Source organism: Notamacropus eugenii, chromosome 1 (genome assembly GCF_028372415.1).
Source record: "Notamacropus eugenii isolate mMacEug1 chromosome 1, mMacEug1.pri_v2, whole genome shotgun sequence".
Lineage (NCBI taxonomy): Eukaryota > Metazoa > Chordata > Mammalia > Diprotodontia > Macropodidae > Notamacropus > Notamacropus eugenii.
This window is the reverse complement of record NC_092872.1, coordinates 283492228-283506609: the sequence shown is the minus strand read 5'-3', so window position 1 is coordinate 283506609 and position 14382 is coordinate 283492228. Positions and strand designations below refer to the sequence as shown.

At 42.9% G+C, this 14382-nt stretch overlaps 2 protein-coding genes across 3 annotated transcripts in view; one reads left to right on the top strand and one right to left on the bottom strand.

Annotated features, from left to right (window-relative positions):
- Positions 1-14382, bottom strand: part of DOCK1 (dedicator of cytokinesis 1) — a 582086-nt gene that overhangs the window by 334278 nt on the left and 233426 nt on the right. The window lies entirely within an intron of this gene.
- The window catches only part of INSYN2A (inhibitory synaptic factor 2A), a 54647-nt gene that overhangs the window by 23341 nt on the left and 16924 nt on the right, over positions 1-14382 (top strand). The window contains exon 2 of the mRNA XM_072629057.1: positions 6426-6497. Within this exon, the coding sequence (XP_072485158.1) occupies positions 6426-6497 (72 nt within the window). The remainder of the gene's footprint in view (positions 1-6425; positions 6498-14382) is intronic.

Sequence of the window (14382 nt, the reverse complement as noted above, 5' to 3'; positions counted from 1 at the left end):
CCTCTCTGGGTTCTGGATTACTCATCAACAAAATAAGGACCGAAGGAAATGCTCCAGCTCAAAGTCCCTTTGATTTCTAATATTTCCCTTTACTGAAGTGCAATATGATCCTTTGAAATCTAGAAGATGAGAACAAAGGCAGCAGGGTTTTTTTCCACAATAATGAGGCAAACATGGATATAACTGGATTCTACTTGTTCAGAGCACAGTGGCTCCATCCGACCCAAGCTTTGGGATCTGCCTGAGTTTCCAGGGTAGGGCTTGATTACAAATTCAGGCTTTAAAGGGATTTCAGCGACAGCTGGCATTTCTCTGCCCCTCTGAGGCTTACTCAGTGCTTGAAATATATTATCTTATTTGATTCCCATAACAACCCCGTGAGACAGAAACTTTATGGCCACCTTGAGTTGTGGCTGGGTGGTCACTTGTCTAGGATATTGTAGAAGGTTCAGGGACAGGATTCATTAGAAGGTCCCTCCTGATTCTGACATTTAGTAATTCTCTAGCATAAGGGTAGCTAGGTGGCAGAGTGGACAGAGCACTGGACCTGGAATCAGGAAGACCTACATTCAAATCCACCTTCAGGCTTACTAGCTGTGTGACCTTAGGCAAGTCACTTAACCCTGTTTGCCTCAGTTTCCTCATCTGTAAAATAAACTGGAGAAGGAAACAGTAAACCACTGCAGTATCTTTGCTAGGAAAACCCCAAATGGGGTCATGAAGAGTAAGCGTAACTGAAAAACAACTGAACACTAACAACCCAAAGCAAAAGTTATCCTCCTACTTACTTGTGTGGACCTTGGGCACATTATTCCCTTCTCAGAGCCTAGGAGTAGTTAGCACCCAGTCTCAAATATCTTTCTTAACTTCCATCGGGATTTCCCATACTTGACTTAAGGAAAAAAAGAAAAAGACATGAGGTGAAGGAAGAGTGAGAAAAGGACTCCTAAATATGATGAAGGATAATATGGCAGACCACAACAAAGGGGGAAAAACCACACAATTCTGGGGAAATGAAATTCCTGTGCTTAGTGCTGATGGCGATGCTGTATCCATGAACAAGCATTGATTAAACACCTGCCCTATGCTATGCACTGTGCTAAACAAGGCAAGCCCCATCCTACAAGAGACTTAAAATAGAAAGCATGGTAACAGCTAATACTGATCCAAGTAAGGACCGGAAAGAATGTCAGACATCATCTTACAGTTGTTCTGACTATAAAATAAGTCAATGTATGTAAAGCGTTTTACAAACCTTCATGTGCCATAGAAGTGTCAGCTCTTATTATCAGATTGGTGGTGTTATTAAGGCTCATGTTATCAATGGGGAGACTGAGACTTGCCTGTGTCCCTACAGCTCTTAAGTGTCATATCCTGGGTTCAAAGCCAAGCCTTTCCTAACTCTAACTCAGGGCTCTGTCCAGGGAGCCATTTTGTCAAACTCTAGAAACCTTACAAATTTAAAGGGTTTTCAGAAAATTAGCCAATACTAAGATCACAAAATGTTGAACACAATGCATAATCTTGACAACAGAAATTTCAATGAAATCCTACAAGGGTATAAGCTAAGCAACCTCCCATATCCACCTGTGGCCACCACAAAATAAGAAAGTTAGGGCCCAGAGGAGGTGTCTTGTTGGGAAAACATGGAGCTGAGAGATTTTCACAATTTATGATTTTCATTTTCTTTTTATATTGTCAGAACAAAGAGATGAAATTAGTCTGTGATCTTGGATGGGGCTAAGTGAAAACAGCAAGAATGACTTCTCTTTTATTTGATATAATTAATGATACTTCCAAGTTGCCCATTGGTTGTTTCACCCTGGGGTAAGCACAAGACTAGAGAGAGCCCAGAAATATCAGATCCCCTGGGAGGAGTTTTAAAATTTTAGAAATAGGTGTCACACTTCGGACCATTTCTTAAAGATATTCTTCCCCAGGGCATGTGTAGCAATGCTTTAAGCCATATTCTAGCAAGGCTTTTAGAAAATTAGCAGGGTCAACCTGCTAAAATACCATCCCCTGGTTCCCTTCCAGCTTTAGAAACAACGTCTCTGATACAGGAAATGCCTTTAAAAAAAGATGACACCCTTCCTCATCTTTGGGATTGGTCTTAGGGGATGCTTACCTATACACTCTCCCCACCCCCCAAAACAAACCATCCATTGGTATACCAAACTATGGTCATGAGAGCCTCTGAAGACCACATCCCAGGACCTACAAGAAGCTTTGGGGTCAGACAGCAATGTACACTACAGGGATTTTAATCCCCATTCTGCAGATGAGGGGACTGGTAAAGTGACTTGGCTAGGACCACAAGTGGTCATGTGGGCAAATCAACCCCAGTTCTTCCTTCAAATAGCTCATTCTCCCCACTGTTACCCTCCTTCACTAGTACGTATAGCAGAAGGCAATGGAGAAAAGTGTCTTGTTGTTTTCTTGTTTTCCTCATGGCTGTCAGTCTGTCCTAAGTGGCTTCCCTGCTAGGCTTAGCAAGGGTCATCCCCAGGAGGTCAACCTCCAGCTGATGCCAAGCTGGTTGACCAAGACTTCATAGTGAAGTTCAGCAAGAACTGGGTCTTCTGGCAGAGCCCTCCCACCCAGGCACAGATGCTAAGGTAGATTTTAGAGGTGGGACAGTGTTAGGAATAGGGTTGGAATCTCTACTATTTCCAAATAGTTGGGCCACCTGCCCATCTTCTCTGTCTTCAGCAGTTTAGAAGAGCTTGTTCTAAATGAAGTGGTAAAGAATAAAAACAAGGGCAATCCTTTACAAATTTTCCCCTGTCCTATGCAGATAACTTTCTGGTCATCAGTTTCACTTCAACTTAAACAGAGAACCAGAGTAGTACAGTGGTTAGAGCCCTGGGCATTCCATCAGGATGTCCTGAAGTCAAATCATCACGTTGCATTTTGTTTTATCATTTATTAGACAGTTTCTCAAGTTGTTTTCGTTATACTACAAAACATTTGTGTTCATTGATGACAAGTTCAAAATTCAAAAAAAAAAGAAAAAGACCTGAGATTAAATCTTGCCCCTAAAGTTGAAGAGTTGTGCGACCTTGGACAAATCTGACATTTAACTTTCACATCAGTATGTGTGTTTGTCCTTCGTTGCCAAAGAAGACCATGCCATCAGAGAAATAATGACATGACTTGCACTTGACTTTGTTTTGAGTGAGGGAGGGCTGTGCAGGTCACCAACTTCACTTCTCCTCCAGAGCCATCTGAATCCAGTGACCAGATACTCAGCAGGATGACTGGAGATGGCCCAGGATGAGGCAACTGGGGTTAAGTGACTTGCCCAAGGTCACACAGCTAGTGAGTGTCAAGTGTCTAAGGTGACATTTGAACTCAGATCCTCCTGATTCCGGGTGCTCTATCTACTGCACCACGCAGCTACCCCTGCCACATCAGTAAAATGAAGATAAAAGAAAACTATTTAAAAAACACCCCCACCCCTCGAGCATAACAGGGTTACGTCAGGCTTCTAGGAGTTCATACCTGGGAGCTGGTCTGCAAGCTTTAAAATCCTCCATAAATGATGTCATTGACACATTTTGATCATAACGCCACTGAGCCAGAGAGTTTTTATAGCTGGGGCAAATGGAGCAGGAAGTTAAGGCCCCAAGACAGGACGCAAAGCAGACTCTGAAGCTGAAAAGCCTTGAGGACACAGGGAGACATCATTCCACAGTATCAGTCAACAAGCATTTGGTGAGGGTCTACTCTGTGGCAGGTACTGAACTGTGCACCAAGAAAGCGCATTGGGATGGACCCTCCAAGAACTGTTAACTCTTTAAGGACAAGAACTTTCGAGATTTGTCTTGGCATTGTCAATCTGTTAGCATAGTGTATGATGCTAAATAGGCACTTAACATCTGATTATGGAATGACTAGTGGTAACCAATATGGAAAATGGGGGCGGCGGCAGAGGCTGGAGACTTTACCGAGATCTTCCCCATGCAGCAAGTGGGGTTTGTCCCTTTGAGTCAACCCCAACTGTAGCCATACTCCTAGGGTGGATCTTATTAAACAGAATTGTTTTTCTGAAATGCTTTGCTTGAGGTCTCTACGTTATTATTCCACTGAGCCAGTGTGTTGTCAAGCAGACACTCAGGACTTGGGCTGATGTTTCAGCAAACTGCCTGCAAGACTTAGGGGGAAACCAGCCACATTATCATCAGGTTATTTATTGACTGAATCAGTTGTTAAGTGGGGGATAGACAGAGAGGTGTCACCCACCAGAATGGGCTACATGGTAATTGGTCTGTCTGATGTCACTGACAACACATGCTGAGCAATGAGTCTTCCCTGCTCCAGGCCCTCCCAGGGCAGATTAATGGATAGTAAGTGACACTCAAGCCAAGCCAAGACTGACTTCAACTAAGAGCAAGAAAAGACGGGACTAAGAAGACCTCTTCTTCCTTCTGTGTGGTCCCAGAGCTGCAGAGTATCATCAGGATACTTGGGAAGTTAATCTTTTTAAAAGGATTTCAAATATTTCATGGGATCACAGGTCCACATACACTAACTCTCTTCACCTTAGAGAGGAGGAAGCAGCTCTGAGAGGTCAGAGGATCAGAAATCCAGAACCAGAAAGACCTTTGGTGCCCCCTTGCCCAAGTCTCTCATCTTACAGATGAGGAAACTGAGACTTGGAGCCTTGCTCAAAGTCACACCAACAGAGCCAGGAGATGAGCCCACATCCATGGGTCAAGCTGGTCTGCTCTTCTTTGTCTGAGGCTATAAGAACACACTCCCTTAGACTGAAGGCACCCAGCAAGTTTACCTTCTCCCTGACAGGGTGAAAGTGAAGCAGAAGGCACTCTGCATCCAGGGTCTGGGAGGTCTGGGTTTGAAGGACATTTCCTAGTTCTGGGATCTAGGGCAAACCCCTCACCTCTCTGAATCTCTGGCTCCTCCTCTGTACTAAGGACATCAGGAGATCACCTGCCTCCCTGGGCTGTGGAGTTAAAGGACCTTCCAGGGCTGGACAAATGGGAGCTGGGCTATTACCAGAGATGGAGGGAGCCAGGGTAAAAGTATGGTCATACTATGACGGTAAAATTCCTACCTGTATTCGCTACCTGGAAATTCAGGTGCCTGATGAGCTCATGTTGAGATAGAATTCATTTATTATATCCAAGGGCACCAAAACCAAAGGTCAAGGCCCAGGTGACAGATCCCCAAGGACAGACTCTGACATTAAGGAGAAAAGCTTTTTGTTAAATATTTGAGCAAAGGAAAACAGCAGCAGAGAAACAAAAGTGCTTTTCTATTTAAATGACATGATCCGTAGAACAGACATTTAGTTTATTCGGTGAAAGCGCCAAAAATATCAAAGGCAGATGTTGACCAAACCCTTTGTGTGCACACTCTTATCACTGCCCAGGCACATGGACCATCCACAGAAACAACTCCTCACTTTGCTTCTGAGTCAATCCTCTTCCCTAAATGAAAAGGAATTGGGCAACTCTACTTGTCTCTGGAAGCAAAGGAAGAAAAAATGCAGAAAAATGCTTCAGTATTTTTCAAACAAGTCAGATTAAAGGCAGACCTAAGGTAGCCAGGGGAAGTACTATAAGTCATCTTGACATCACTTTCTCAGGAGGAACCTAACAGATTTTCAGGGCAACCCAGATGTCTCCAAGAAATGTGGGCCAAAAAGCAGTTCATTTGTATTCATATGAACTGATTGCCCAAAATATATCAAAAATGACTATCTTTGCAAAACCCTCATGACCATCCATAATACAGCTGAATGAAATCATCTGAAAAAAATTCACCACAGAAAAGGAGGAGGCCGAGCTCCCAGCTCCCTGTAGCAAGGCCTAGGGAGGAGGCCAAGCTTCCTGCTCCCAGCAGCAAAATCCAGTTCCACATGCAATACTTCTGAATTCCAAGGACCCAGGTCTGAATCCCTGCCAGCATCCAGGGCAGCCATTAAGTCCTTTCTCAGTCCTGGTCCTCAGTTTGCTCCCTGATACAATGAAGGGGCTGCACTTACTCTATGGTCTCCAAATGCTTAGAATGGCCCTTATCAAGAGGCAAGTCCAAAACACGGCATCACCATTTCTAAGAATTATTATTTCTTTAACATCAAAGTTAGATTACAATAAACATAAATTGCAGGGACTGATATCAAAGCCCCATTTCTGATGATAAAGAGGATTTAGTTCAACCAACAGCTTCTGTTCCCACACAAAATTTAACTGAAATATTTTCCTGCTGCACACATTAGATCTAAAGACAAGAAACACATAATCAGTAGTTGAACGGAAAATTCAATGTTAATCAGTTTTCATTACTATGAACAGCAACGAGGCCTGGTCTGGAAGGGGTAGGGGGTGGCGCTTCTGCCTAACTGTAAGGACAGTAGACTGCAGGCTACTGCTAACACTCAGGTCTTCTTGTCTTTGCAGGCTTTCCTACAGGACTGGCCAAGACACAGCAAACTGTGCCACGTGCAGGAACAGCGCCTGCATTATCTATAGGTAAGTCACCAATCTCCCCAGAAAGAAATGATGTGCACCCACCACAGCCCCATAAGCCCCGAGCTGCCATCACTGGCTAGGTTTGGGGAGGCTCACAACAAGCTAGAAGACAGGGACATCAGTGAAGGCGTTTCCTCAGCATGATGGGGCTGGGAACAGAGGAGGGTCTGAATCTGGTTGCCTCCTTTATTTATGGCCTGCCTGGCAGGCCCTGAAAAGGATGTGCCCTGGGGCATCTTTAGATCCAAAGGCCTGGTGTCAGTCCCAACCTCCCATCCAAGGCATCCCCATTACCTGATCCAGGGCCTGGCACTGATATTTCCTACATGCTTTGGGTTTCACTGATTGATCAGGCTCCCTGCAAGGTGCTGAGCAAAGCACAAGAGGAACAGGAGAAGGAGACATGAAACTTTGGTTCAGTTCCACATCGATGTCCCTGACTAATCAAAGATGTCTCTGAGATCTAGTTCAAGGGTCCATGAAGTGGCTAAGTCTAAAGCATTATATTCAGGACTGGGAATACGGAGACAAAAATGAAACCACCTGTGCCCTCAAGGAACTCAGATGCACATAGATACAGATATATAGAGAGATGTAGATATAGATATTAATATATATGTAAGTATGTATGTATGTATAAATTCATGTATATATTACATTAAGTTGTATTATATTGCAAAATATACATATACTTGTATATATGTATATATTATGTATGTGTGTATATACATACACACATACATGAACATATATGTGTGTGTATATATATGTATATATATATATATATATATATACATGAGGAAATAGTTGGAACAATTTGTATCAAGTGAATAACCTTTAAAAAAAATTAGTTGTTGGAAAAAGAATTGCCAATTCACTGGACCAGGCAGGTTCTGAATGGTGGTGGCATGCAAGTCAAGTCCTGCGTGGAGACAGAGATTCTAGGGGGAAAGACAAGGAAAGAGTATATCATAAAGGCTGGGGAGAGTCTGGGCCAAAGCTCAGAGCTAGGACATTGACGGCACACTGGGAACTTGCTTGGCCAGACCAAAGAATTTAGAAGGCAGGAGTGAACGTTGTGAAATCAGCCTGGTAAAACTCATCAGCACCTATTACGAAGATTATTAAAGGCTAAAAGGATGAGACTACATTTTACTCTAAAGACAAGAGGAAGCTTTTTGAGAAGCGGTGGACATGGTCATGTCTGGGACTCTGGAAATCTCATTTGGCAGCTGCAGTGATGACAGAAGGCTGTCCTGGGAAAGGGGGAGGCTGGAGGACAAGTCCTCCATGTCTCGGCCTAAGTTTCTCTAACTGTTAAATACTGAATGAGATGCTCTCCTAGGTTAGACATTTGACAGACTATGGCCCAGTCCCTTTCTGCTTTGACATATGGTGGTTCTAGGACTGCAACCCCAAGACTTCTTGTCTGCATGTAAGGCTGTGAGTGAGAACAATATAGCTGCCCTTGGATTTTTTATGTATTTCAGCGGGAAATGTTAAATTGCTTGTCTCCAGTGAGTCAGGTCAACAGTCATTAGAATGTTGCCTATGTGCACATATCCTGCTGGGCTGGGAGGGCTCCCAGCCCTCCCTGCTTGACACAGTTGCTGGAGAGGTATGTTTACCTAGGGGAAAATATGAGAAAGCAACTGGAGATGTTACCAGCATCTCAGCGATACAAGGCATACAGAGCCAATTATGTTAGATTGCATATAAAGGTCAGGAGATTTTGGACAAGAGCAAACTTCAGTGGTCAGGAAAGTGAAACCCAAAATGCTCCTTCCAGAATATAGAATTTGCCTCATCACAGGGGCCCAAGGAGGCAAAAATGGCTTGTGAAAGGCCTTGGGGTAGGGGTGGGGGGATAGACTAGCTTTAACTGGGCCATGTTAACCCAGGGAACAGAGAAAGGGCCTGATCAAGGACATAGAACGAATGCCTGGCTTAAGAGACTGGTCTATGCAGCATCTAAGTCATGACACAATGAGATTTGAGAAAGACCTGGTCAAATCAGTAAGCAAGGTTTATCAGACAGCATTACAAATGAGTAATTTCAGAGGGAAGGAATCTATAACCACACAAAGTATTCAAGGCCTTGGACTATGATGATGGTAGTAGAGACTCTGGCAAAGCAAAATCCAGAGGATTTGAGAGTCCAGGCTTTCACGGAAACCTTTGTAGAAACTGGTGGAATCTTGTGAGATAACATGACAATAAAGATAGTGATAGACAGAGAGACAGATAGATAGATACACACACAAAATACATTCTGCATCCATAGAAGGTAACCACAAAGGGAAAGGCACTAGCCCGAGGTAGGCTGGGGAGAGACAAGCCTCCTGCAGAATGACAGGCACTGATCTGAGTCTAGAAGGAATCTAGGAGGTCAAGGTGAGGCGGGATGGGATTCCAGGAATGAGGGACAGCCAATACAAAAGATGGGAGTCTACCTTCTGTGAGGAACAAGAACTGCTAACTCCTATAATGCATGGAGAGGAGGAAAGTATAAGGCTGGAAAGGTAGAAAGGAGCCAGGGTATGAAGGGTGTGAGAGGCTAAACAGAGGATTCCACATTTTATTCTGGGGATAAGAGAGAGCCATGGTAGTTTATCAGTTGGGAAAGATGGGGAGAGGGTCAGACCTATACTTTAGAAAGATTGTAGGAATGTTCTCATTAAAGTCAATCCAGTAACTACTCATTAAAGTCTACTTCTAATTAGATGACCTTTACAGTAAACAAATGGCTTATAATACACTAATGATGTCATTGGGAGATGGGATTGGCCAAGATTACACCCGAACAGAACTATGGAGTAGTGGAGGGGATGTTGGATGGGGAATCAAGGTTGGATTTCAGGTTCTCCTGCTTACTACCAGTGTGACCCTTTGGCAAGTCATCTTCAGAGCTTTGGTTTCCTCAAACACACAGAGAAAGAGCTGGAGGAGACCTTCATGGTCCCAAATGGGCATGACTGCTTTTTAAGGAGGAGCACATAACTATGTAAGTTCATTAGTGGCCCACTGATCCCAAGAACCAATATTGTGAAAGAGCCATTCAAACACCCTCCCTATGTCTACCACCACAGTAACCTGGTGGTGAGCAGGACATTGATCTTTTCTGAGAACACTAATGCCCATCTAGCCAGATAAGGAAGTTTAAAAGCATGGAAAGCTGTGTCAGGTATTATTCCTCTTGGCCATAAGCCATTGGAAGACTTCCAGAGCCATGACACACATAGCCAAGAGCAGAGAGCCTGCTGTAGAGCTAGGGGGCATCACTGTTCCTGAAATTGTTTTAATCTCCAGGGATAATTTCATGAAAGGACTGGTCCAAGTGGGATGATGCCATGCTAGTTTGCACAAGGTAGGCAACTTTAGAAAGAAAACTGATATTAAAACTTTGTCCCTCAACAAATCACAAGACTGATCCTCCTCTGAAAGTAGTTTAAGCAGCCAGGGAAAAATCAGAGGTTTTAGGAGTTCAGTGTTTATATTTCCCAGTCAGATTTGACCTTGAGTTGGGCCAGAGGACCATCCGGCATAGCTGCAGTTGGGGAGAGCAACAGAAATGATGACAATAATGAGATGACAATAACTGAGCTCCATACTGTCTATACAGCCAATGCTATACTCGACCCAGCCAAGAATGGGAGAGAGTTCAACAAACTTGGGTTAATTGGGTCAGTGCAGTGACAGGGAATGGGAAACATCACTAAATTTGGGGTCAGATGACCTAGGCTTGAATCCCAAAACTGCCATGTTCAAGGGCAAGGCAGTTAACTTTGCTAGGCTCCATTTTTATCTTCTGCAAATAAGGGCTTTCAACTGCTTTGGATGATCTTTGAGGATGCTTCTGTGACTTGTGATCCCTAATCCATTGATATTAGCCTTCTGTCACAGCAGGGGGTATCAATTTCCCATCAAAGTTCATCTGAATTTGATAAAAATGAGGCAGGTCAAGTGGGTGGGGTCACTTTTCTGCCTTCCCCAAAGATGGAAGAGATTTCCTCAGGAGGCAGGGGGCTCACCTTCACTTGAGGTCTTCAAACAGAGGCTGAATGACTACTTGTCAGGTAGAAAGGATTCTTGTTTAGGCAAGAGCTGGATTATATGTGGTCACCAAGGTACCTTCCACCTTGGTATTACCTGAGCAAAAGGGTGTTAACTTAAGCAAACAGAGTTACCCTAGGAGAGCTCTGGTCAAAGGGTCAAGAACACAGCTTTGGGCCTGCTTGCAAAATTGTGTTTCTGTTACTTTTTTGAAATATGTCTCACCATTTGGTCTTGGTAAAGAATCCCAAGGTAGCTTCTTTTAAGGATTTCATATGTGGTTTGTGGATTCTTTATTTATTATGGTCATGTAAGCAAGACATCTATTGAAGAAAGTCTAACATCTTCCCAGATTAGAACAACTAGATACAAGGGGAGAGTTGGAAGCAAAGGGGCATAGGAAGAGAATTTCCTTTAGAAAACCACCAACACATACAACCCTGTGCCGTAAGTCACCAAAGTCATCACAGAATTAATCCCGTGGCTGTTTTTGATGAGATATAATTCCACTGAGTCATCTGGTTTGGGTAACCATGACCTTTTTTATCAAAAATATCAATTTTCTATAAGACTGCTCTTAAAATAAACTCTCCAATATTGGAAGGCTCCATCCTAATCAGTGGAGTAATTATTTTTTTAGCCCAGAAAAGTTTTCTGTCTTCCATCCCCCCAGACCATACCTTGAGGCAGTAGAGAATTAGTCTTTAAGTGTCATACTTTGCAAGAGATGCTGAGTTTGCCCAGTAGTCTTTTAAAAGCCCTTATGAGTACATGATAATATGATCATTCTGTCCCAATGCATAAAATGAATCAAAGTTAAGGAATAAAACATTCTGTGATAGAAAATGCTTAATTAAGAGAAACTACCTCCACTAAGGGCTACTTGGCCAAGAGATCCCCCCAACTACTTATCAAATATAGAATTACTAAGAAAATGGTCAATCATCTCAAGAGATCAGACTGGAAGAGGTAAAATTACTATTTGAGTATAGAATTTGGAAAGTACCAGTAATTTAAGAAATGCTAGATTTGCTTTTTTTGGGGGGAGGGTGATGTAGAGGGGGACAGAGGGGCAACAGGGGTAGAAATACGCATCGTAGCATAGAAACCAGTGAGTCCAATAGTAATCAGTCCACTGGAGGCCACATATGAGCATACTTCCTTTCCCAGTGATGGAAAGCCCCCTAACTCATCACCATCACTTTTCCCAACTGCATCTGACATAGCATATCCTATACTATAGGATCTGATGGGTCAAATATATGTTAAAAATGTCAAATTCTTAATGATCATATGCTTCCTTCAAACTGAATAGAAGAGGGCATTCTATCAGGCCTCCTCCACACATGCAATTCCTTAGACATGTCTCCCTGCTGGCCAGAAAGCCTGACACCAGCACACCCAGTAATGAGTAGTGGGCTCAGTGAACTCGACCAAATCCATCTTGATTTGGGGGTTACCATTTTGTCCTTTGAAACTCAATGACCTTCCCAAAGGAGTATTCAGAACATTGTTTTCATGAAATTAGGATGTGCATAAACTGGAAAAAAATGCATTATGCTCCAAATTTAGGTGAGTGTAGCTTTCTAATACCTGGTACCCTTTTTCTCACAGATAGCATGAAATACATCTCAATGAAAGCATAATTACAAAACAGATATTGAGAGGACTGGGGCAAACAAGAGATAGAGCAAGGTACAAATCCCAGCCCTACCAACTCACTAGCCACATATCTTTGGGCAAGTCATCTCTCCAGGCTTTGGTTTTTCTCCTCTGTAAAAGGAGATGAAGTCTGGGAATCCTGGAACTCTCAATCTGTGCCATTTTGGTCCTAACTGACTGTTAATTAAATTGAGTTGAGTTACATTGACATTCGATCCTTCAAAACTTAAGATCTACATCCATCCTTTCGCATCTCTATTTGGCTTTGAATCAGCAAATTGTTTAACTAAGGACTGGAATCCATGATTACCAAGTTCTCTGTCATTTCTGGAATTGCTGGATTTACAGCTAAAAAAGAAAGGAAGATGAAAGGGAACATTCAAAGCATTCACGCACATCTAAACACTCATAGACTCAGAGCTAGAAGGGACCTTAGAAGTCAAGCCCCTAGAAGCTCAAGCCCCTTCTTTTACAGATGAGGAAACTGAGGCTTAAAGAGCTTACTTAAACCTTAAAGGGACTTCAGGCATTTCTCAATGAAGTAACTTCATTTTCCTTATATGGAGGCAACTCAAAGACAGCCCGGCAAAATAGCCCTCAGCATTGGGGGGTTGAAAACTAGCAAACCACAAGGTGGCCTTAGAAAAAATAGGAATTTGGGAACAGTGGATAGAATTTTTCCCTTTTTTCTCAAGATGGCATACCTCAGTTGTTAAATTCTAATTAAAGACCATCCCAGCATGAAAGGAGACGGAGAGATTGAAGCTGAAGTTTTTTCTTGGTGAAATTTCCTCCCTCCCTTTCCCTCAGCTTACCATCCACACAGCTGTCAAAACAGGCTCTAATTATTTCAGAAAATATTTTAAGGCTCCATTACCAATAGGATCTTTGCACATGGGAGGCCAAACACTTTGCTCCCCTCCCTGCCCCCCACCTTTCTTACTCTTTTCTTTGCAAAACTCATCTGATGAGTCACATCATTGATGAGGCACCTTTTTGTCCTGGTTTTGTTTCATAAGAGAACAAGGAAAAACACAGGTATAAAATTGGTCACTTATTTCTTTGTTTCCTGCGGAGGGCATTTCCAAAGATACTAATGAAACATAATGAGTTGTATTCAACTGGACCCATTTCCATGAAAACACTGCAGATGACCCTTGATTCAACAACAATTTTGGATAAAGAAAACATTTTCCAAAATAATTCACTGGGGACTCAATGTAATTGAAAAAGTGTCTTTACCAAGACTTCAAATTGGGCTGACAGCTTTAACATTGCTGTTCTATTATTTGATAGGACAAACATCTAGCTTAATATGAAATATTGTAGCCAAAGGATTGTCTGGGGTTTTTTGTTTTCTTTTCTTTTCATCGGCAGCTAAGTGGTACCAGGCCTGGAATCAGGAAGACCTGAGTTCAAATCTGGCCTCAGACACTTACTAGCTGTGTGATCCTGGGCAAGTCACCCTGCTTGCCTCAGTCCCTCCTCCGTAAAATGAGTTGGAGAAGGAAATAGCAAACCACTCCAGTATCTTTGTCAAGAAAACCCCAAATGAGGTCACAAAGAGTCTGAAATGACTGAACAACAACAAAATTTTTAGGTTTGTCTGTGGGTTTGTTTGTTTGTTTTCTTTTCACCTAAACACAATCCACTTCAAAGCGCATTTATTAAATATCTACCATTTGCATCTTTTCTCCCTGATTAGAATGTATGCTACTTGTACATGAGTCGACTCTGTTGGCTTTTCCTAGCACTTGTCACAAAGTGAGCAAATGTTAAAAGCTGACCTCCCTATGAGTCCTGTGCTCCTCCATGCTGAGCACATAAAGTCAAAAAGGAAGCATCCTCTGTCCTCAGGGGACATACATTCTGCTGGAGGAGGAGGAACAATGTGCAGGGTCTCCAAAATCCCCTCTTTCAGTTCTTATGGTTCTCTGAATGAACAGAATGCCTGAACCCCTGGCCACAGAAAACTGGTCTAAGTAGCCAACATGGCAGAAAGCTTCCCCAGGCTCAGGGAGAACCGGAGGGTGTTGAAGGACCTCTTCTAATTCAGTAGGAACTGGCAAAGACCTCAAAGGCAAGGGATGTTTTATTTGTGTCTGTATATCCTCACCAAGTACCAAACTAGGTTCATAATTGTGCCTGGGTGACCAAAGAAGAGGCAAGC